Source organism: Pararge aegeria, unplaced genomic scaffold (genome assembly GCF_905163445.1).
Source record: "Pararge aegeria unplaced genomic scaffold, ilParAegt1.1, whole genome shotgun sequence".
Lineage (NCBI taxonomy): Eukaryota > Metazoa > Arthropoda > Insecta > Lepidoptera > Nymphalidae > Pararge > Pararge aegeria.
This window is the reverse complement of record NW_024397002.1, coordinates 1-24,366: the sequence shown is the minus strand read 5'-3', so window position 1 is coordinate 24,366 and position 24,366 is coordinate 1. Positions and strand designations below refer to the sequence as shown.

The window sequence follows — 24,366 nt, the reverse complement described above, 5'->3', positions numbered from 1 at the left end:
ATGTATACATTTAATTATAGATTTCTTTGTATATAAAAGCTGATATATGGGTTTTTATGCCTTTAAATAAAAAACTTTATTATTATGAGGTATTCACATTAGGTATTCAGGTTTTTTTTATTTTGAGGTATTCAGGTATTTATTATTATTATTATTAAGTAAAGTATTGTGGATGGAACGTTACAAATTGGGTTGAGCTGATTTATAATGGAAACGATATACTTAACGAAATATTGTTGTGGCCAAACAAGTCGTATGTACTGGTGATGGAGTTGTTAAAAGTTGTTGGTACTATGGTTGTCCCTGATGATATTATACTTTTACATAATTGTGTAATGGCGATAACTTCTTTCGACAACTTAAAGTCAAAGTCAAAGTCAAAAATATCTTAATTCAAACAGGCCCAATGGTGGCACTTATGATGCGTACATTACATGAGAAATACACTTAAACCTAAAGCTACGAGGGTTCCAATATTTTTCAGGTTTAACACCTGTATGTTCACTGATCTTAAATAATAACTGATATTTTCTATTCGAATCGATTTTAGATCGATTTATCGATATTAATAATATTATTATATCATTATTTTTTATGTCTTTTTGAATTTATAAAGTTATATTGTTATCACAACAATTTATAAAGTTATATTGTTGTACTCTCTTTATTGTATTTATATCTTTGTAACTACTTTTTGTTTCTTTGGTGTACAATAAAAGTGTATTCATTCATTCATTCACAAAAATAATATTATATCAATGTTTTTCTCTATTCTCTTAATATGCTATCTGTGACTAGTTTAATTTTTTTAATTATATCTATTTATTTACTAGCCTGTGATAGTATCTAATCTGTGGTTGAATTGCCTATGATATAACCTGTTTTGTTATTTTGTTGTAGGTGGCTAATACTTCAATAACTCTAATTTTTAGTGTGATTGTAGATAGATTTAAAAATTCATATTAACGAATATGGTGTACACAGAAAAGTATTTAAAAGAGAAGCTCATTAAGGAATTGGACGCTGTTCACGTCGTAAGTACGAACTGTCAAAATATTGATTACTTATCGGATCTTCAACTTGTTTGCGTGGGCCAAGCGCGGTAGGTTTCGTTTATCTCTTACATTTTAAAACAATCCGGTAGTTAATAGTGAGGCCATCGAACTAAAAAATAGGACAAGATGAGCAAGAGAACGGACCCCGACAAGTTCATCGTGACGAAGTACGTGCTGTACCCTGGCCTTCTGCTCGCGCTGCTGGTGCGCTGCTGCGTGGCCGCGTACCCGTACTCCGGCCGCGGCGCGCCGCCCATGTTCGGCGACTTCGAGGCGCAACGCCACTGGCAGGAGGTTACGGTGCACACGCCGGCGCGCGACTGGTACCGCAACACTACTCACAACGACCTGCAGTACTGGGGCCTGGACTACCCGCCGCTCAGCGCCTACCACAGCCTGCTGCTGGGGCTCGTGGCGGACTGGCTGGAGCCCGAGTCTGTGCGCCTGTTCGCGTCGCGTGGCTACGAGAGCGAGACGCACGAGACCTTCATGCGCTGGACCGTCTTCCTGAGCGACCTGTACTTCTACGTGACCGCCGTACTGTGCATCTGCATACATATGGAGCGGGTCACGTCCAAAAGCGAACTCTCGGTATTCAAGCGAACAGATGTGTCCACGGTGATCTGCCTTCTGTACCCCGGCATCATCCTCATAGACCACGGCCACTTCCAGTACAACTGTGTGTCTCTGGGGCTGTTCCTTTGGGCTACCTTTTTTATCGTTGCCATAGAGAATGACATCATGGCAACTATATTTTTTGTGTTGGCTCTTAACTACAAGCAAATGGAGCTGTATCATGCACTGCCTTTCTTTTTTTATTTACTCAGGAAGTGCTTCATAACCGTCACCAATGAGAGCAGCATGGCACACCTAATATACCGGTTTACTAAACTAGCCATTGCTGTCATCGGTACTTTCAGTGCAGTCTGGTATCCATTGGTCCATTCCTGGGATGACGTCCTGCAAATTTTGCACAGACTGTTTCCCATCAAACGAGGTGTGTTTGAAGACAAGGTGTCAAATGTGTGGTGCTCTGCCAATGTTTTTGTCAAACTGAAACATGTATACAACAATGAAGAGATGGTACGAATGTGTGTTATGTCTACACTGGTGGCATGTATGCCATCCTGCTTGGACTTATTCTTCAGAATCAATAGAAAAAAGTTTGTTCTTTGTCTTATTAATGTATCACTTGCATTCTTTCTCTTCTCATATCAGGTCCATGAGAAATCAATCCTCCTGGTGGCCATTCCGGTAACTATTTACTTGCCAGATGATCCTTTCACGTCTCTCTGGTTCCTCCTGCTATCCACATTTAGCATGCTACCTCTGCTGCTGAAGGACGGGCTACTGTTACCATTGTTGTGCACCAGCTCGATATACCTGAGCTTCTACAGCATTGCATTGCACCTGTCGGGGTTGGAAACTAATATTTTCAGTGTCCTGAGTGCCAACACTGTCTATGAAGCAGCTAAAACCAAGAGTTACAACCATGTAGTGATGAAGCTGTTCAGCACCATGTTCTTCTTCTCCTTGCAAGGCATGATTTTGCTAGGGCTGGGCTCGCTGCTGGTGAAACCCCCACCTCAGTACCCCGACCTTTTCCCGCTCCTCATCTCAATGTACTCATGTTTGCACTTCATCTTCTTCCTTATATACTTTACATATTGCCAGCTACAGCTGCCAATGTGTTTGCCCGTGCAGTTAAAGGTTAAGAAAAATTAGTTTAATTTACTAGTCAGCTGTCAATTGTATGTGCTATAAACATTCCAAATAAAGTTATACCGTCTTATTGATATTTATTTCTTCAGTCAGTCTCCTATAAGATAGTCTGGAAACTATCATGATTCATGAAAGCAATGCAGAGATCTACATTTACAATAAGCTAATGTGTTTAATGTATTCGAATCTGAGTAGACCATCCTAATCAATGTCTTTGACTTTCCATTGTATCAAGCCAATCTATTAAATTAGAACTGCTTCAATTTCTATAATTAAACTGGAACTGAATACATAAAAAACGTATGTTTTTAAAATTGAAAGCCCAAAATAATTGTGTTCTTTTTAACTGGGGCAGAACAAAAGAGAGATCCTCAACAATAAGGTTTTATAGATTTAACACCATAACTCTACAACCAATATACATACCTAACTTGATTTTATAAACACTTTTTACTGGAATAGACTTAACAACTATACTTACATATAAAACTTCATTACTGTATATTGAAGATATTTCGAAAATTTTAATCAATACTGAAGCTTTGTTTATACTACAGTAATAGCTTAACTGTAATTTTGTCTGACTGTATCTTAGCCGCACATCATGCCTGAACTACTAAATGAATTCAAAATAATACTTAATATAAATTGATTTTATAGTTAGGACACTTGATACATTCTATCCAAATTATCTTATTTCTATGAAATAAGATGATGATGATACTGCCCTACTTCGCCTGCCGAGACGCCTCTCTGATTAATATGATTGGGCGATAACAAACAGAGCCATCTGGGTATCAGCTTATCTTTATCTATATAGAAATATAATGCCCTAAGGCTTCCTACCTGAGTTATATATGTAACATTTATGTGGGAACTAGGAACCCTTCATAAGTGCCTAAAGGCCTACATAAAGAATTTCTAAATTAGAATTTGTATAAAAGACATTTTTTTTTGTTTGTAAGTTACAAACAAGGAGGAAGTTATCAATTTGGTTGTATTTTTTTTTAACGTAATTTTATTAACCATTATTTTTTGTTTTGAAACTTTTGTGGGCCCATCCACACTTCTAGCTATTTAAGTATTTTTGAAAGTAACTTACGCATTTTCTTTTTAAACATTTACACGGGTTGCGCTTCGATTATAGTATATGGTTGATAAGCAACTTGTGCTCGTCACAATATTGTGGTTGATGATGAAGTGCCGGTGGAACTCCTCAACCATTAACGGCTTCGGGAAAAGCAATATTTTGTAAAAGGTTTTAAGTTGATATTTCGCGATTATAATAATTAATAATTACCAAAGTACCAAGTCTCATTGATTAATTGAAACAATAAAAGGTTTTGACAAAAATAACCGACTTTGTTAATCAACTAAAGCTGGCTGCGGTTCCCTTTTAAATATCAGCAAGGAAAGTACGTAGTAGTACTACATTTAACGACTGAAAAATGTTGCAGATAACATTTTTCAGTCGTCAAATGTAGTACTACTACGTACTTTCCTTGCTGATATTTAAAAGGGAACCGCATATAAGTCTGCACTAAGTACTATTACTGTTTTCCTTGTATTTTCCTTTTTTTGTTGTGTTGCAATAAAGTTTTTTCTATTCTATTCTATTCTAAGTCTGTATAAAAAGGTAGTAAAGGTAACCGTAAACAGAAAGGCAACAAAACAGCGTATACACAATTATTGGGCGTTATTACATTGGTTTTGATAATGTAGCTCCGACCGAGTCAAAAAGCCGATGAAAATCCTTAACTTTTCTCGGTTTGTCCACGAAACTAAGTATTTTATACTGAAAGCTATAAAATAGGAAGGATATCAAGTTATTGGTTTGTGTAGGGCCTTGACAGATGTAGGTAAGCGGACGAACCGCGGGGTTTTAAATTCTGTATAGTTTGTGTAAACCTCTACTCATCCTACTTAAGTAGATATATCAGAAGTTTCGATAAGTAAACTTTTAATAGAACGAAAGCAACTTTACGTTCGCATTAGCTCGGTTTATATCGCTAAAACTAATGTCATAGTATTATTTACTCTAAGGCTGCCCGCACACACGGCAATATTATTGTCAAAATTCTGATTTCTTAATATGCGCCAAAATTGCGTCATTCAAGTGGATACAGAAACAAAGCGACAGCAGTTTCCACGTGGTAATGAAAGAGGTCAGCGGCCGGTCGCTGGGTCAAGGATGTACACACGCTGAAGGCCGTCTCTAATCTTCCATCGCAGTTGCGACAAGCGCTCGCGGGGCGGTAGGCACCTTGCGCAAAGCGTCGACTGCGGGATCAGTCGTGAGTCCGGTCACGGTGGGCGATACTCTGCTGCATAAAACAATTCTTTGTGCAACGCTGCAGCTGTGTCGCTAGCGCACAAAGGTATGCAGACCACTTTAAATGCTGTTTTCTGCTTCACATTTAATCCATTTTTTCTCACCGGCCTTATAATGGAAACAATCTTTCCATCATTTTTTCGTGAAAAGTGTTTCAAAAATAGTAAGAAGAATAAGTCCTTAAAATGTTTTTACAATGGTCTTTTTTTTGTTAGCTTTGCCTGTACCTTTGTTTGTATTTTTTTCACTAATTTGATAAGATTATTCCATTTTTCAATTTGCAAAATTAAATTTTAATTAATTTATATAATTTTCATCTAAGTCGACAAGGCAGACAAGGCAGGAATTAAGTTAATATTAATTTCCAACCACAACCCAATGAATGGGTACCCAATTTATTTTGCTTTAATAAAAATAAGCTTCAGAAAAACTAAAAATCACGTTTTTATAAATAAACTAAATTAAACGGTAGAAATAAGTTTGGTTTTTTATACCAAGCGTGTTTTTTTTATTTTTTTTGAACAATTATTTATTTTGTAGTAGGTAGTCTTAGTTATCATCCATACCAATAAAATACGTGTTTCTGTTTGTTATGTATATGTTTGTTGGTTACTTGTGTCATAGATAATACACCAATCCTTATAAAGGCTGACTTCCCAATCATGAATGAATGAATGAATACACTTTTATTGTACACCACATAAACATATAGTAAAATTCATGGATCTATATAATATATGGATGGATATCATGGATAGTACATTGTGAACAACTAAGTATTCATTGTAAAGACATCATCTTCTGTGGATGCTCCGGTGTCGGAGCGAAACATGCGTAAAATTGCCGAAGATCCGTTTGATGCAGAGAATAAAGATTGACGTTGAACACCGTGTCAGAGGCACTTGTGACATCTCTGATTTTTAAGACTTAGATATAAAGATAATTTTAACTATGTAAACCGTGCTTTGTCTCATGTGTCAAACTGGTTTACAGTTAATAACTTACTTTTAAATGCTAAAAAAACCAAGTGCATGATTTACCTAACGTAAAATAAAATGATAAAAACATCATAATAAATGCAGAAACTGTACTACTAGTACCCATATAGAAAACCTAGCGAGTAAACTCAGCTCAACTGCATATGCAATCAGGAAAATGACTTGCCGATGTTGAAACAGCTGGGCTTGTTTATTTCGCATACTTTCACAGTATTATGTCCTATGGGATCTTGTTGTGGGGAACAGCTGCAGATATTGAAAGAATATTTGTACTACAGAAAAAAGCTGTACGATCAATAAATAAACTAGGAATTGCTTCGTGCAAAATTAAAACAGGTTTGCCTATATGTTTTAATTTTTCACGAAGCAAATATATTGCGAAGCTACTGTAAGTACTTATAGTACTTAAGTACTTATAGTAGCTTCGCAATATATTTATAATAACATAGTCTTCGTAAGACAAAATATCTCTCTTTATAAACCAAAATCTGATATTAACAATCGACTTACCAGAAATGGACATAAATTAGTGATATCTGCATATCGTCTGTAAAAGGTGCAGAACTCCTTGGTGGGGTGGGGTTGAGTATACGCTTTTACAACATGATTTCTAAGGTAATTCTTGACCTACCAATGCGTACATTCAATAAATGTGTAAAAACACATTTAATAATTTGAAGCAGCCAGCTTCGCTCTCATCTCATCTCCCGCAAGATAGAAAAATGATTGGAAATTTTGATGTTGGAAAAGAGCAACTACTGAGTTTCTTGCCGGCTCTTCTCGGTAGAATCTGCTTTCCGAACCGGTGGTAGAGTCACTACAAACATACATACTTGACGCTTATTAAGAAGGCCTACTTAAAAAAATTAATTTTGAAGAAATTTTAAATTACACCCTACAAGATGATCCTATAAACAATTCAAGCTTTATTTTCTTAAGTAACATTACTACATCACAACAATAACATTTTAAGTAAAATACGCGATCTTATATTTCGGATTATGAGCCCTATGTCGATGCAATAAGGTCCGCGTGTAAGTGTCATGAAAAGAAGTAAAATGATACTAGTTTTTATTAATGATACGAATTCACTTGGGAAAAGAATAAATTGGATGAGGACATTCATTAGGCCGCCGTCGACGATAGCTAACCGCGCCCGGCGCTCCCGCAGGAGGTGACCGACGAGAGCGACGGCTGCGGCGGCAAGTTCTCGGCGCTGATCGTGTCCGACAGGTTCCGGGGCAAGCCTCTCCTCGCGAGACACAGGTTCGTGCGGCACTCGCGAGCGCGCGGCGCCGCTCGGGATGACCTCCGCGCCGTTGCAGGCTGGTGAACGCGGCGCTGCAGGAGGAGCTCAAGAGCATCCACGCCTTCACGCAGAGGACGCTCACGGCGGAGCAGTGGCGGGCGCAGAGCCCCTAGGCGCCGCGCGCCTGTCCGCGCGCGCCTCCGCGCCCGGCAAGGTGATCCTGCTGGGCGAGCACGCCGTGGTGTTCGGGCAGCCCGCGCTGGCCGCCAGCCTGGGCCTGCGCACCCGCGTCAGCGCGGCCGACGAGCCGCGCGGCGGCGTGCGCCTGCAGCTGCCGGCCGTGCGCCTCGACGTGCGCGTGCCGCCCGCCGCGGCGCTGCGCCTGTGCGGCGCGCACGCGCACTGGGCGCGCCCGCTGGAGGCCGACCACGCGGCGCTGCTGGCGGCGGCCGACGCGGCGGCGGCCGAGGCGGCGGGCGCGCGCGCGTGGGACGGCGCGCAGCGGGACGCCGTGCGCGCGCTGCTGTACCTGCTGGGCGCGCTGCTGCCGGCGGGCGGCGTGCGCGTGCGCGTGCGCAGCGAGCTGGCGCCGGGCGCGGGCGCGGGCAGCTCGGCGGCGCTGGCCGTGAGCGCGGCGGCGGCGCTGCTGGGCCTGCGCGCGCGGCGGGCGGGCGCGGCGGCCGCGGGGGACGAGGAGGCGCGCGCGCTGGTGTCGGCGTGGGCGTTCAACTGCGAGCGCATCATGCACGGCACGCCGTCCGGTGAGCGACGGCGCTATTACACATATCAAATTTCCGTTTATACACGAGACGATCTTAAATTTTTTTAGAAAATCTGCATTGATTCTACGAGATAATATTGTTGACCGGCGTAGTAATAATTTCCATGCACATTAAATTCAGTTAAAGAAATGAACGAGAAAAGCTCGGCTCTGCGCAGGTGTGGACAACGCCACGTGCACGTACGGCGGGCTGGTGCGCTTCCGCCGCGGTGAGCCGGCGCGCGTGCTGCGCGCGCCGGCCTCGTTGCGCGTGCTGCTCGTGGACACGCGCGTGAGCCGCCGCACGCGCGCGCTGGCCGAGCGCGTGGCGGCGCGGCGCGCGCGCGAGCCGGCCGCCGTGGACTGCATCGTGCGCGCGTGCGGGCACCTCACCGACAGCGCCGAGCAGGTGCGTGTCTCGCCCGGCCGCCAGACCACGTGACGCCGTTTGATATTTTGTGCCCCGATTCGATTGTTATTATATTTTCGAGAATGGAAAGCATTACATATATTCTTGTTGGCAGGCGTATAATTAAGCGTTGTTTTGCAGATTTTCGAAAAACTGTCTAACTGCGAAGGAGATACGGATTCTTTATATGAGCATCTGGCGGTGAGTGAACTTAAAATAATGCTTGATTTAATTTTATTGAGTGTGGTGTGTGACCCTGACTTAGTTCCATTGCATAAACCTGTGGCCCAGATGAATAGTCGTCGCTAAGCGATATCTTAAGTAAGTGCTAAGCACCTGTTCTAAACATTAAATTCCCTAAAATAGCTTAGCCCAATACTTTAGCATGAATTATCGTTGAAAGTCAATCTCATACTATGCCAATGTTTAACTTGGCCATACATAGTAGGCATTTTAAGGACTGTGCACGTTCCAAGCATAAATTTTTCATATGACTGACAACTTTTAAAAAGCTTTTTCACTTTAATACAATAAAATGCTTGTTTATATATACCACAACTCCGATGGTGTCTATTAAGCGAAGCGTAGACGAGGAATTTCAAAAAAATAACCCAAAATATGCATCTCAAAATAAACAATAAAAATCCAAACTCCCAACAACAACAGGCACATTAATTCATCTGACAGCAGAGCACATAATAACATAAACGCGTGTCAACTTTCTGGAAGTCATGTCACTGGTTTTACAATTTTAATATATTGTTAAAATCCTAGACTAAACTATTTTTAAATACAATGTTGATAAATAATAAAATTTTAACATAAAATTCAATTATATTCATTAAAAATGAAAACGAAATAAATTAATTTCTGTTTATTTTGGTTTCTTAACAAATCAGTATGTTGTGAATGCATCCGTAAAATTAAAGAAAAGCTGTACTTTGGTACTATGACTATGCTTGTGCTAAGCAAAGCAATGCGCTTAGACCCGTTTATTGAAGTCGGTGTGCGCGACACTGCTTAGCTAGCTCAAAGTGTCTCTTTGCGGAGTATTACTTTCGATTGACGCTAAGCAATGACTTGAGATATGGCCGTGTGTCTCTGTTTTGTCAGTTTTTAATTTGTTCCTATTAGTATTAGACTCGTTCGCAAAAATAACAGTGCTATCCCCAACAAATAGGACATGCTTAGGTAAATCATTTATACAAAGAATAAATAATAGAGATTCCAGGACAATGCCTTACGGAACGCCACTGTATTTCTCTCGAGTCTGACGAGTAAACAACTTTTTTATCTCTCCAAGAGACTCTTAATATAATTAGTGTAATTTGTTTCTGTTTGTAAAGTACGATTTTAGAAGATCTAATGCGTTTCTTCTGACACCGTAAGCGAATTTCGAAGTTCAAGCGATGCGACATTGATATTTTTACCTCCGAATATCTAACCCGCGGTGTCCGGCCGCAGGAGCTGTGGGGCGCGTGCCACTGCCTGCTGGCGGCGCTGGGCGCGTCGCACGGCGCGCTGGAGGCCGTGCGGCGCGCGGCGGCGGCGCACGGGCTGGAGGCCAAGCTCACGGGCGCGGGCGGCGGCGGGTGCGTGTCCGCAGTCCACAACCCTCCTCTTTTACTTGATACCCATATCGAGGTAGTGTGAAAACCATCAGCATTTTGTGGCGGCGGCCCTGTTGGACATATTTTCGCAATACTCCCGACTAATTTAACCTATCGAAAAAAAGTTCGAGACACGTCACAGACAGATTCACACGGACACACACACACGCAGTACACACGACCTTACCAACAGACTTGTCAAACTTATAACACCCCGTCGTGTTTGCTTGGAGGTTGACAAATATCAAGTTGAAAATTATGTGTATGCTTCTTTTAGGTTGTAATTTTGACGAGTGGTGATGTAGTTTATTCATGTTTGTTTTTACGTTGATACCGCCAATTTTAAATTTAGAAAACTTATAGAAATTTATGGCGATAACACTTTAAGTTTTATTTAATTTATTTGAGCGAGAAATAGTCCAGTTCAGTTTACACAATTATTATGTTGAAAATAATTCAAATTATGAAGTGACTCAGTTAAATGATAATCTAAATCCATCCTGATTTCGATTTTGTTTTATAGTACTTTATCTACTCACACGCTTTAAATACTCTGTAAAAGTTTCTGAACAGCTAGCTTATGTCCAATATTGAAACGCCCAATGTCCTAATAACCATTATAATATCATCCAAACGGACCCGGATACGGATAAACTGTTGTACTGATAAACTGAATTTCATAATAACACTCCTTTATTTTATCGCCCTTCTGCGCAAAGAGTTTACTCAACAGATAACCAATCGTTTACCGATCGATGCGTGCTGTGTGTCTGAATTCCAAATAAGAACATGTGTGGGAAAGGAATACTTCTAAATCTCCTTCGTTTTCCTTCGATATTTTATTGGTTTCTTTTTGCCAGAAATTTTGAACGCTGCAAAAGACACGCATTATGAAAAAGCGCATCAAGATTTTAACAATAGGTAAATAGCAAAGAGCAGTAAATCATTTTCTGGAGAAGTACTTTTCCATCATTGCACTAAGTATACAAGATGCTAACTACTGCCATAGATACTTGTAATTCTCAGTAATGGATGATATCGGGTGAGCCAATTGTCAGTCCTGTCATGTGTGTACTTAGATAAAGTCTTGAATGCAACAATCACATTCGTGTTTGAATACCCTTTATTATACAACAGTTGCATAAATAACTAGTATTTTAAATACGTTAAGTTTAAATATTCACGTTTTGCGACCTGGCGCAGACGAGGCGCAGTGGTGAGCGCTGTGGTCTTATGTTGAAGATCCCGGGTTCGATTCCCGGCAAGGCAATTGGGAACTTCTAAATATGATCTGATCTGGTCTGGCCTGGCGGGTCCTCGCCTCTGAGCCGAGCGTCGCGCGCAGGTACGCCCTCGTGCTGCTGCCGCCCGCCACGCCCGAGCCCGCCGTGCAGGCGCTGCTCGGCGCACTGGGCGCGGCGGGCTACGACGCCCGCGACACGCGCCTCGGCGGCGACGGCGTGCTGCTGCACGATGACGACGACGACGACGGTGACGACGATGATGACGGCGGCGACGAGTGACGGACGCCCGAACCGCAGGAGACAAGGCTGATCATACCCAGATATTTTAGTCGTGGGTGATTCTCTGTACGAAACGCGAAATGTCCGCAGATGCCTACTAAACGTAGGCATCTGCGGACATTTTGTGTTCATTCATTTTCATATGGGGAGTCGATAGCTGAAATCTTTAAATCATTCGGTCTCGTGGCAATAAATATTATATTCGGTGAGGGGTCATTATAGGTATTTAACGTAACGAGTCCGTGCCAAATGCATTGAAACAAAAGTACATTGACCTTAGAAAAATAACCCAAGAAAGCCTAACTTACACAATGGTAAATTCGTTAGAATTAACTGAAATAGTTATTAATTACAAATCTATCTGGATTTGTAATTAATAACTATTTCAGTTAATTCTGAAATAGTTATTAATTACATATAGCGCTTAGTTTATTCATCTAGCTCAATTTGTTGGTATACATAGAATTTTGGGGAGAAGTGGCGCTAGCCCAGTGGGTAGGAGCTCAACTTTACTTTCGGGGGACCGAGTTCGAATTCCAGCACGCACCTCCATCACTTGCACACAGTAACATAAATACTTTTGAAAGACACTGTAAGTCCTATAAAAATCATCACAATTTATTTTTATTACAAATAAACTAAAGACAGTCAAGGGCTAACAAAATATTATTGTATAATAAAGGTTTGCCTCCCCTTCTTAAACGGCCATGGGGTCAATGTACTTCTTCATTCGGCACGTACTATACATGCTTTGTATTTAACTTATGTCTTTTTGTGAATCTATTTAATATAAAATATTTTTATCAAATATATTTTATTTCGCAGCCGCCAAATAAACTTGTAATCTATGAGATAAGTGTCACAAACCAAGTAGTGCTAGTTGAGGAGCGCTCGGGTGTTTCAAACTTAAATGATGTAGTAGAATCAATAGTAGTAGATTTGACTTAAACAAGCTTTCATCTACGAATTGGGAAGCTATTTTAATGTTACTTGTTTTCTTCTAACTCAATTTGATTACGTATTTCACTGTTGACGGAGAAGTTAGTAATAGATTTGCTCGCTCGCAATAGTCTTTTTAGAGTATCCAAATACTTGAACATCAGAATAAATTGACCTTATTGATATTAAAACTCAAATTTGCCTACAATTCTTCAGCTAGGGCTTTTGGTAGAAGTTTGTAAAATTAAAATCAAAATAAATAAGTAAAGCATTTGTGACTCTAAAACATGAGACATCAAGCCCTTTACTTTATCGAATAGAGTTTGATATCCGAAAACAACTCCTCCATTGCTAGCGACTAAAGCTACGTGCCACGCTGTATGTACAATATAACCAAGTCCCCGAGTACACTTAGTATCGTTGCTGCCTTATTCGGAGGCTTGTATGACGAAACCGTTATGTTTGTCTCCTCGGGGACACTTGTCCATTTGAAATATAAGTGTTTTAATGGCAGTAAGGCTTTAAACTTGATGGGATTATATCCTATCAGTCCGAGCAATTCCGGTGCCGTAATAGTTATTTATGCAACTGTTTCATATTAAAACTCGAATAAGTAGATAAATAACTATTAACGGTCAATCGGCCGTAACCATAAAGTTATCCATCCTTCCTCCCGTACACAGTGTTATATCGGACTGAAATCTGCCATCTAGTATGTAAATCACCATCAAGGTAAATAGATACCAATAATATGTAAAAGTTACAAAAGGATTGCTTTTGGAAGTAAATAAAACACTAAAACATATGATTATTACATTTTATTTGTAATAAGAATTATAAAATAAGTTTAAATGTATCGAAATAAAAGTTTAAGTCGAAAGTAAAAATAAATTAGGTAATACTGAGTGTGAACGATTAAACGAATCACAACTAACGTTTGGTAAAAAAACGTTTACCGAAAATAATTAGCTAAAAATGTGGTCCTTCAAATAATTATTATTAATATCACATTCTCAATTACTAGCAAGCGGTTTATTTCAAAACAATTAGTGGGCTGTTATGGCGCGGGGCCGAGTCCGAGGCAATAAGGCACTTTTAACTGTGGGAGAAGGCTGGACGATGAAACTCGTTCTGTAGAGTGGCTTCAACGGCTCCAAGTGCACAGTGCATACAACCGATTCATCTTAGAGATATCTACAACAACTGATTCCATTGTTTCTAATTCATTTCATTATTTCTCTGTTCTCATTAGATAAAGAAAGTTCTATAGTGATTATCATGGAAGCACATTGGAAGTTGATTACCAGAGAAGTTGTTGTAGAAATTAAGTCGTTTTTAAGAAAACGACTTAATTTCTACAACAAAGTAAAAATGAGACGTCGTTTCCGCCTTAAAGCTATACATATATGCCTTAGAGTAAAATCAAACAATCGGTCGGCTGTAGAACATTTATACTGCAGGGTTCCATAGTCGTGGAATAAACTTCTTCATGTTTATAGGTGGGTAAGAGATAGACATGAACTGTGCGGCAATAACTTATAAGTTAGCTATCTACCTATTAAACATTAACCTAGTTGCTTAGCTCGAATACTGACTGAGAGTGCCCTACGGAGTCCTGTTGTTCTACAACTATTAAGGCATGTTCGTCGACTAACTTTTAAAACTACCTAACAGTACCAGGTATCCATCTACACAAATCAACCGTTAAGTCGCACTGTGACAACCAACAGCATAGTACTTATATCCACTAGTACCTATCTGCCACTTTTATGTTACTTCGATACTGACGATATTCGTTAACACAGAAAACAGTTATCAAACGCTTGCTAAAGCATTAACTGACGCTTCTCACAATCAATTGGATAACGTTTCTACTTTTCCAATATTTCCGAGACTGAGCTTAATACAAGACTTGCGACCTATTCCAATGATAAAACTAAGTGGCTGGGCACTGCACGATTAGCGGGTAGGAGACACTTTTTTAACCGGGACATTAGGAGTTTCACGAGAATCCTTAGGTTCGTTCGTTTAGTGATATGTTGGAGTGATTCTCGAAGTGGTGAAGCCCCCCAGGACGAGCTCGTTCTTGCAGCACGCCACTTAGTTCTATAATTGTCTAAAATAGGAACCTGGTAACGGAAATCAAATCCGTCTCAATCACTGCAATAGTTTTGTTATCGCTATGCCGTACGATACCTACTAGTCTACCGTTGGTAGGTGCGCAATAAATACTGAACAAAAATGGAGAGTATGAACTCTGGGTTGGCAGTCGGAGTTCCAGTATGGCCTCTCGCCCGCTGCCGGCCGAGACCCGCGCGCTGGCATGTCGGGCTGAACAACAACAACTACAATAATACCGTTTATTATGACGACTCCTTCCACTAAAGCTTCTACACTCAAGCTGCTGAGTTCATCTCAAACGCATGTCATTCACTTGTAAGTACATACGTATGTATACATTTGTCTGTCGCTGCTACTAATTACCTCATTCTAATGTTTTGTCTGAGCTATAAGTAGTCAACAAATTCTACGGTAAGTCGCGTAGCTCGCCTGTCGAACTACAAACTTTTTATCGTATTAATCTTGGTATCTACAACAATGAAGGTAACGCGCCAGACTTTTACTGTCAACTTTCGTGCGATAGTTTGTTGGTGTCAATAATTCTACGATCCGATTGTTCATTAGCTGCAAGCGACTAAATGCGACCCAGCACTTTGCTAATAAATGCTTACATAACGAGCCGGTACTCACAGGCATCTGCGAACTGGGACTAAGTATTAATAACCGTAAACATTTTAGAATTAATGTCCCATTTGTGGACAATTGCCTGCTTGGCCAACCGTTCGGCCGAGCGGGCCGACTCGAGGCAATCACTGTAGCCTTACTACAAGATTTGCTCTTACTTGAACGACGAAATAAAATGGAAATAGCTGTTTCCTTAAAGCTCAAAGCCTATAATTATTAGCTCGTGCTGCTGACAGAGCGTTTGTAAAACAACAACAGAAATACAGAATTTGCGAATCTTAAATTAGAGATATTAGGTCCATTTCACATTTAAGATACAGTTTGATATGCCAAGCGACTCCTCTATGGGAGCGAGCAAATCTTAAACTGGGGCTACTGCACCAGCGAATGCCGGCAACGAGTTTTAACTGCGACTGCCGCCCTCCGACGCGTCTGGAGCAAAGTGAATCTTACTGATGCCATTTCTCTAAATAGGATTCTCCTAAAATACAAGGCAAAGGTCAAACATAAATAAAGCTTAGCTGCCCACACGAATAAATACTCAGCCGCATCGGTACCGTATCACAGTTAATCATAATACCCTCACAGTAGAAATAAGCAAAATTATATATTCGCATTCTCCCTATGAATATCAAACTTAACGTAATCAAAATACTTATCTATATGTTCTTATCTATTAAAATCTCTACAATACTTATTGTTTCTAATTCTTCTATAAAAATTCGTCACAAATTTTTGAGTTTCTTTTCATTTTGAGTTTCTTGAATCTGTGTGCATACATTTGATTGAACGCGCTGCAATACCTGGTTGTAACGCGTTCGTCAAATGTAGGTACCCTTAGTACAAGATTTGCTTTTGAGAAGGCGCTTTTCAGTTTCGACACGCTATAGCGTCAGAGTAAACGCTACCTACTTACTTAATTCCTTTGAAGCTCAAATTTGGCCACAATACTACAGCTAGGGCATTGGCAGAATATTTGTAAATAAAAAAACGGAATTTGCGACTATGCAGATATTATAGTAACGGTACCTACTCTGCACTTTCGAGCGACAGACGTTGCGGGAATATTGAACACACACACATTTCGCGTCATGCTGGCCCGCCAGAGCACTAACGGATACAACCAAGCTCGCACACCGTACCCGCCTCGGTGTTACGAATATGTGACATTGTTTTTATTTGTAGCGGCCGCACTACATTTTATTACTGGAGCTAATGACGTTGCTAGTTCTGACGTAGCTAATGCGCAACGCGTGCTTCGGCCGCGTCGTGGGACTACTGCAGTACTGAGACTCGTAGTCTCCCGCAGCGGCCCCCCACCCATCGCTCGAGGACTCGTCCGTGCGCAGCGAGGCACTTCCTACGTGCAAACGCACTGGCTACTCTTAGTTGCTTTTCATAACTCGTTTTGAAGTAGGCTAGTCTATTTTCAGTTTTGGACAGAACCGGACGGTCGGCCGATGCACGTCGACGCAGCCCGGCGGCGCCAGCCCGGCGGCCTACAACTGCTGGCCGGCGGGAGCGTCGGGCGCGGGAGGCTCGTCGGCCGCCAGCGCGGATGGCGTGTCTGTTAAAAATCATTCTTTATACCTAATGTTGTGTAGATGCCAATCGATAATCAATTAGGGTCATGAAAGGTGGTGAATCACTAAAAATAGAGACTTCCACAGTTTTTCTGGGCGTGACCTTGGATAATAAGCTACAGTGGGGTGCCCATATAGATTCACTAGCGGGTAAACTAAGCTCGGCTGCCTACGCAGTCAGAAAAATTAGACAGATTACTTGAAATAGCTAGGCTAGTTTATTTTGCGTACTTTCATAGTGTTATGTCCTATGGAATCTTGTTATGGGGTAAAGCAGCTGATATCGAAACTATATTTATATTGCAGAAAAGAGCTGTACGGTCAATATATAAACTTAAATCACGCGAATCCCTCCGTGAGAAGTTTAAAGAAATAGGCATACTTACTGTAGCTTCACAATATATTTATAACAATATAGTATTTGTAAAACAACATATTAGTCTTTATAAACAAAAAGTGGACATAAACAGTCGACTTACAAGAAATGGTCATAAATTAGTGTCATCTGCATATCGTCTGCGTAAGGTACTGGGATCATTTGTGGGATTTAGTATACGCTTTTATAATATGATTCCTAAGGTGATTTTGGACCTGCCAATGCACAAGTTTAAAGAATTTGTTAAAACACATTTATTACAGCGAGGTTACTATACAATTGATGAATTTTTTAATGACAAGGTTGCTTGGAAGCATCCGGCTCCGCTTTCAGCTCTCACAAGATAGAAAAATGAATGTTAAAATGCAAAATGTAAATTGTTGATGTTGGAAAAGAGCAACTGCTGAGTTTCTTGCCGGCTTCTTCTCGGTAGAATCTGCCTTCCGAACCGGTGGTAGAATCACTACAAACAGACAGACTTGACGTTTCAAAAGTGCTTATATTAGGCCTACTTGAAATAAATGAATTTTGAATTTTGAATTTTGAAAAAGTAAATAGCGCCGCCCTGAAACAATTTCCGGCCTTCGGGGGTAGGCTAAAGTGAATAAACATCTTCAGCCTTTTGCTGAAGATGTTTATTGTGTATATATACTAAGTGGTCAAGTTTGGGTCTCGTGCTGAAATGGGTGCACCCCTTCGGGAAGCGTTCGCTCTGGCTCACCCTCGCTGTCGTCGTCCTCGGCCAGCCACTTGAGGATGTCGCTCTGGTACATGCGGCGCTGCAGCACCTCCTTGGTGCGCGGCCGCGTGCCCACGAACGTCACCTGCATCTGCAAGTACGCGGCGCCGCGTCAGCTTATGCCCACGCAGGGGTACGACACGTCAGCACGCGCCCACGCAGGGGTACGACACGTCGGCACGCGCCCACGCAGGGGTACGACACGTAAGCACGCGCCCACGCAGGGGTACGACACGTCAGCACGCGCCCACGCAGGGGTACGACACGTCAGCACGCGCCCACGTAGGGGTACGACACGTCAGCACGCGCCCACGTAGGGGTACGACACGTCAACACGCGCCCACGTAGGGGTACGACACGTCAGCACGCGCCCACGCAGGGGTACGACACGTTAGCACGCGCCCACGCAGGGGTACGTCACGTCAGCACGCGCCCATGCGGGGATACGACACGTGGGTTCTTCCTGAGCTCCAGTTTTGCGTAAATTTTTCACAGTAATTATTCAGATTAGGATTGCGCTGCGTGCAAACGTTCGAATCTGAAAATTTTCTAAGGTACGTAATATAATATAATAATTTTATTTATTTGGAAAACAAACAGCTATATGTACATTTTACATAGTTACAAAATAAGCCCGTTTCCACAAAATTTGTAAATACATATTTACTAGGCAAATTTCCCGATCGGGTAGATGTGCTTATTTGAGCTCGCGTTCAAGAGTTAGGTTACGTTTGCTGCCGAAAGCAGGAAACGACTTAGACACATTTGCTGATTTCGGATGCAAACCTCTCGTACTATTAAAAGAATATATGTCGGCGCAATTTATGAATTGACGATCACACGTGTAGTGCTGTGTAATTGCAACAACAATAACAACACCTGTCGTCGCACACCATGAGTCAACAAACGCACGTGCAGTGCTGAGTAGTTACAACAACACAAAATCCCCCACCATCAGCGGTTGGACCATAAAACAGTGTGTTTTCCCCTTCTCAGCTCAGAAGCGAGCGAGTCGCCGTAGTTGTCGGAACGTTCCTGCGTAATAAACGCTCTGAGTTATTATTTGTGGTTTTATTGATTACTCAAGACCATTGGATTATCATGCGCTACCCGATAAAGGAAATACTCCAACATATATGTATCAATATGTTGGTATTTATTGTTATATCTATTGCATGACCTTTGGAGAAATCTATTTCTACAGTAATTACGATTAACTTGCCAAAAGATGAAATGTGTACCAATAACAATAATAATTTATTTGCTAGAATTGTGGGTCATAACAAGTTGTTTTACAATAATTAAAATACATTACTACACAATGTACTGTCAACTACATTTTTTTCTGGTTTCTATAATTAAAAGAGTAGGTAGGTACGGAAACATAAAGTCGTAAATGATATAGAAACGTTAAACCGAATTCTCAATATTACTGTGCAGCAACAAATCCACTTAAATGCAATTTTTAATTGGCAAGTTTCTCATTGATATAAATACGAAATCACCGCGTCTGTCTCTTACAGAGGTAAAATATCCTCTTTCAGAAGTAAAATACTTTAAAACAGGTTTTTTTCAAACAAAATTTATTGCTAGAGTAAATGCTTTGTGGTATGCTGGATACTATTAAGTTACACTGCTGTTACACCGGACAGGATCCAATGTACGACCGTACCGAATCGTAACAGGATTCAATTGACATAAACCATGTCAATCGATCGTGTCCACAAAATTTCTGAAACAATTACATCTTAGACGATGCGCTTGCAGGTAGGCTCACTCATGTTAAAGTCACCCAGCATTACAGATTAGTCGGCTGACTACGCATACCTCAGTTGGCAATGCGCCGAGGTGCGTGCGCAGACGGGACGCGGTGTGAGCCACTCACCCCGGGCGGCAGGTGCGCGCGCAGCGCGTCGGCCAGCGCGCCGGCCGCGCCCAGCCGCTGCGCCTCCTCCCAGCTCGTGTGCACCTCCTCGTGCAGCAGCTTCTCCTCTGCGGAACAGCCCCGTGAGTGCGCCGCACGCGAGCCGCACGCGAGCCGCACGCGAGCCGCACGCGCGCCGCACGCTACTCACCGTCCCGCTTGCTGGTGCTGCGCTTGTACTGGATGCGGAAGCGGAAGGCCTCCAGCACGCTCGCCACCACGATGGTCAGCACCACCATCGTGAACAGGTAGAACACCTGCCGGGGAACGGCGTGACTCAGTGCTAAATAAGTAAGGCAATGCCTAAATAAGTAACGCCTAAACTGAGGACATTCCTAGGCATACATCAACCGTCCACGATAGTTATCACCTAATGATTGGTGAAACGATTCCATGACAACTGTCACTTCCAAATATGAGCTGTCACAAAAGCAGATCCATGGGCAAATCCACGCAGCTGATGAGTTGTTAGCCCTAGGACTGTATAATATGGTTCGTTTTGAGTCATATATAAATATCAATGTACTCATGACATACCAATACCTAATCAAGACTGTAGTAATATATTCACTGACAATTTAGATATTTTCCCAGAGCGGTCTGGACATGTCACACATGTTCCTGTATCCTTAAATTCTAATTTGTCCACTAAACCTAAAATAAAGTATAATAACATCTGACAAGCTAGGTAGCGGTTTTGGTCCTATTATGAATTGTTACCTAAACCACTCAGTGACTGGTTAGGCTAGTTTTGATTGTGTCATTAATAGCCTAAATGAAAAAAATTTAGATAGGCATACAAATGTTGTTTTATTGTTAGGTGACAGTTTAAATGTCAAAAAGCATCATATTATAAGATGCATTGAACAATTACTGTTTTATACAAAAGATAAATTGTATCTGCCTAAAAAGTGTAAGCAGCAGACATCGTTTTGCTAGCTTACAATTTAAATGATACGGTTACAACTGTTGTAAGAAAGTCAATTGATACTTTTACAAATTGTACTTCAAGTACTTCTATTTCTATTACTGACCCCAAGTACTTGCGCTATTACTATTAAGAATTCTTATAATGATTTAACCTAGATAGTAAGACAACGTAGAAGGTCTGCCATATGAACATTGTACACTAAAATATATAGAGCTTCACCGGCAAAGAATTATAAATAGAGCTGTTTGTTGAGAAACTCAATGTTCATATTCTGTGTATAACAGAGCACTGGCTCACTAGCTCACAATTAGCAGTAAACATCAATTTATATTGTCAAGTGCGTTCTTCAGAAGGACTGCAATTCACGGTGGATCTTTAATTTTTGTAATAATATAATTTGTAAAGAACGAAAAGACACAGTGGGTCTTTCTGTTGAACGCATTGCAGAACTATCTGGTGTGGAGCTCGAGCGATTTATAATATTGAGTGTATACCGACCCCCTTCAGGTGATTTTAGCAATTTTGAGAATGCCGAAATTGCATGATTCAAACGTGAAATTTCTGCCAAAATCCCTGGTATTGCGTGTGAACATTTTCATCCGGACAGTCTTTTTAGTGCACTATTTAAAACTATAAACAACGAATTTAACAAAATATTCAACTTTAAGCACATCAATGTCAATAATAAATTAAAATTTATTGATTGGGCTACTGTAGGTATATATGAGTGCAATGTTTTATTTAATTTTAAACATATATCTGCAATAAATATTGTTAGCCGCATCCCCCATCGATACCGACCCTCCTATAAAACCAAGCACTGTACCGTCATAAATTCATTTGTTCGTTGGATCTCAATGAAGAACATTGTGTGTGCTGTACATATCGGGTCACGTGAGCCATTTTTCTTGTATTTGTTAATTGTTATTTTTGTGATAATTTGCGTGTTATTGTGTGCTTATTTTTATGTAGTATGGATCTGTTCTTATTTTGGTTATGTATATTTTTTTGTTAAAATTGAAATTTGTAATTTAAAGTTAGGCTGATCGTGATTCTTTTTATTTTTAATTTTAAATCCTCTGCTGATCGTTAGAATATTGTTAAGAATTTCAGGTTATTAAAGTTGGATAAACCCGGTGATCTGTGGGGTATGTCGGTGATGGCTATTTCTGACATTGTTGACGTTATTGCCCCTTATCTAGCCGTAATTTTTAATGAATGTGTTGATATGGGTATTTTTCCGAACCTATAATGAAAAGTAAATTAATTTAAATCCGGTCATAAAGATGACCTTAACAATTACAGGACTATTTCAATCTTGCCAACTCTTAGTAAGGTCTTTAAAAAAATTATACTTTATCAACTTCTAATTAAATCATTTTAATGTAAATAACTTACTTCAACTTTTGTTATTAAAACTAAGCCATTATGGTATCAAAAACGTTGAACTCAATTAAATAGCCTCGTATCTAAGTGATAGAATTCATAGGGTATGCGTAAAAAACACAAAGTCCAAGGGATCATCTAACTTAATGGGTGTCCCACAAGGCTCAATTTTGGGTCCCTTATTATTTTTGGTGTATATAAATGATCTACCACACCATGTCATGATCGAAACAAAGATAATTTTGACAACGTAAACCGTGCTTTGTCTCATGTGTCAAACTGATTTACCGTTAATAGCTTACTTTTAAATGCTAAGAAAACCCAGTGTTTGTAATTTATTTTGCCTAACGAAAAAAATTGATAAAAACATCATAATAAATGGAGAAACACTAAAAATATTAAACTCCACTGTTTTTCTAGGAGTGACCTTAGATTGTAAGCTACAGTGGGGTACCCATATAGAAAGCCTAGCGAGTAAACTCAGCTCAGCTGCATATGCAATCAGGAAAATAAGACAGCTTACCGATGTTGAAACAGCTAGGCTTGTTTATTTCGCATACTTTCACAGTATTATGTCCTATGGGATCTTGTTGTGGGGAACAGCTGCAGATATTGAAAGTATATTTATACTGCAAAAAAGAGCTGTACGATCAATATATAAACTTGGATCACGCGAATCACTTCGTGAAAAATTTAAACAAATAGGTGTACTTGCAGTAGCTTCGAAATATATTTATAATAATATAGTCTTTGTGAGACAAAATATAACTCTTTATAAACAAAAAGCTGATATTAACAATCGACTTGCCAGAAACGGACATTAATTTGTGATATCTGCATATTGTCTGCGAAAGGTACAGAACTCCTGTGTGGGGTAGAGTATATCCTTTTACAACATGATTCCTAAGGTAATTCTTGACCTACCAATATATATATAACAAATATGTAAAAACTCATCTAAAACAGCGAGGTTACTATACATTTGATGAATTCCTTAATGACAATGTAGATTGGAAGCAGCCAGCCTCGCTCTCATCTCCCGCATGATAGAAAAATGATTGTAAATGTTGATGTTGGAAAAGGGCTACTTCTGAGTTTCTTGCCGGCTCTTCTCGGTAGAATCTGCTTTCAGAACCGGTGGAAGAGTCACTACAAACATACATACTTGACGTTTCAAAAGTTACAAGCACTTTATTTATTTCAAGTAGGCCTACTTGAAATAAATAAATTATGAATTTGAATTTGAATTTTTCTATAGATATCGCATACGTTATTAGGCATTTGATTTAGGCTAGATTTTACCTAGATTTAGTGAAAACGGGCACTTATCTCTAAACAATACTTTTCTCCATGTATCACACATTTTAAAACCCGGTTTTAAATAGTCCTGCAGTAGTTGTGACCTTCGAAGGAACCATTCCTCGAGAGAGTGATGCTCATACCATGAAGTAGATCCTGCTAAACGGGCCCACGACAATGGCGTACGCGTTCATGAGGATGAACCAGTTGTTGACGACCGTCAGCTCGAACAGAGTCACGCCGCTTGTGAGCAGGTTCTCGAAGTTGTTGAGGTAGTAGTAGCCCAGCGCCGTCGAGCTGTTGGACGAGAACTTGTAAAAGTCCTCCACCGTCGTGTTCCTGAAACGGGAAGGGAACATCTTACAGGGAAGAAACTTGGAATCTTTTAGAACTTTTTCAGTGATATGGTTCTTTTACAGTAGACTACTACTAGATGACGCAACGGTTATAAGACTGATACAATTGCTCGGAACCAATTCGGCATCGGGGATACGAGAATCGGGACTCAATCAAATTAGTTAAATGACACAACACTGGATGTTTATTGGATTGCAGTTCGAACAGCTCAGCCCGGACACTACGCAATGAATGGCCAACTCACACGCAGCAGTTCCGGAGCTCGGCGCCCGCGAACAGCTCCATGCCCACGATGGCGAAGAAGTAGTACATGACCAGCATCACGCAGCCCGCCGACGACATGAGCGGCGTCAGCAGCACCAGCGTGCCGAACACGTCGCGGTAGCGCTTCTTCAGCTTGTACAGCCGCATGAGCCTGCAAGCGCGAGG

General features: G+C 40.8%; 4 protein-coding genes across 5 annotated transcripts; 3 read left to right on the top strand and 1 right to left on the bottom strand.

Moving 5' to 3' along the window:
• The first annotated feature begins 851 nt into the window (after positions 1-851).
• LOC120636913 (bolA-like protein 2) lies at positions 852-7,607 on the top strand. The gene is made up of 3 exons (XM_039908478.1): positions 852-1,034; positions 7,279-7,373; positions 7,433-7,607. Exons 1-3 carry the CDS (start codon positions 972-974, stop codon positions 7,527-7,529), a joined length of 255 nt encoding a protein of 84 aa, XP_039764412.1. The 5' UTR covers positions 852-971; the 3' UTR covers positions 7,530-7,607.
• On the top strand, positions 1,041-2,847 carry LOC120636911 (dolichyl pyrophosphate Man9GlcNAc2 alpha-1,3-glucosyltransferase-like). Its single transcript, XM_039908476.1, has one exon. It carries the CDS (start codon positions 1,182-1,184, stop codon positions 2,778-2,780), a length of 1,599 nt encoding a protein of 532 aa, XP_039764410.1. The 5' UTR covers positions 1,041-1,181; the 3' UTR covers positions 2,781-2,847.
• Positions 7,608-8,036: 429 nt separating the features above from the next.
• On the top strand, positions 8,037-10,821 carry LOC120636912 (mevalonate kinase-like). The gene is made up of 4 exons (XM_039908477.1): positions 8,037-8,117; positions 8,296-8,525; positions 8,667-8,726; positions 9,990-10,821. Exons 1-4 carry the CDS (start codon positions 8,099-8,101, stop codon positions 10,176-10,178), a joined length of 498 nt encoding a protein of 165 aa, XP_039764411.1. The 5' UTR covers positions 8,037-8,098; the 3' UTR covers positions 10,179-10,821.
• Positions 10,822-15,137: 4,316 nt separating this feature from the next.
• On the bottom strand, positions 15,138-24,349 carry LOC120636914 (two pore calcium channel protein 1-like). 2 transcript variants are annotated; one of them, XM_039908479.1, is made up of 6 exons: positions 24,182-24,349; positions 23,724-23,919; positions 20,116-20,221; positions 19,926-20,032; positions 18,023-18,131; positions 15,138-16,909 (listed from the first exon to the last, which is right to left on the bottom strand). In XM_039908479.1, exons 1-6 carry the CDS (start codon positions 24,346-24,348, stop codon positions 16,842-16,844), a joined length of 753 nt encoding a protein of 250 aa, XP_039764413.1. In that variant the 5' UTR covers position 24,349; the 3' UTR covers positions 15,138-16,841. The 2 variants fall into 2 exon arrangements, with proteins under 2 accessions (XP_039764413.1, XP_039764414.1); XM_039908480.1 differs by lacking the exon at positions 15,138-16,909 and having other exon boundaries at positions 18,092-18,131; positions 19,868-20,032.
• Between the last annotated feature and the right edge of the window lie 17 nt (positions 24,350-24,366).

Coding starts and splice junctions, on each gene's coding strand:
- LOC120636914 (XM_039908479.1), bottom strand. CDS start 24,348: ATGCGGCTGTACAAGCTGAAGAAGCGCTACCGCGACGTGTTCGGCACG. Junction 20,222..23,723: donor TTAGCAGGATCTACTTCATG/GTATGAGCATCA, acceptor GTTCCCCGGCAG/GTGTTCTACCTGTTCACGAT. Junction 16,910..18,022: donor CGAGGACGACGACAGCGAGG/GTGAGCCAGAGC, acceptor GATTTTTAACAG/ACACGCCATCCGCGCTGGCG.
- LOC120636911 (XM_039908476.1), top strand. CDS start 1,182: ATGAGCAAGAGAACGGACCCCGACAAGTTCATCGTGACGAAGTACGTG.
- LOC120636912 (XM_039908477.1), top strand. Junction 8,526..8,666: donor TCACCGACAGCGCCGAGCAG/GTGCGTGTCTCG, acceptor GTTGTTTTGCAG/ATTTTCGAAAAACTGTCTAA. Junction 8,727..9,989: donor CTTTATATGAGCATCTGGCG/GTGAGTGAACTT, acceptor GTCCGGCCGCAG/GAGCTGTGGGGCGCGTGCCA.
- LOC120636913 (XM_039908478.1), top strand. CDS start 972: ATGGTGTACACAGAAAAGTATTTAAAAGAGAAGCTCATTAAGGAATTG. Junction 1,035..7,278: donor AATTGGACGCTGTTCACGTC/GTAAGTACGAAC, acceptor GCGCTCCCGCAG/GAGGTGACCGACGAGAGCGA. Junction 7,374..7,432: donor CCTCTCCTCGCGAGACACAG/GTTCGTGCGGCA, acceptor GCGCCGTTGCAG/GCTGGTGAACGCGGCGCTGC.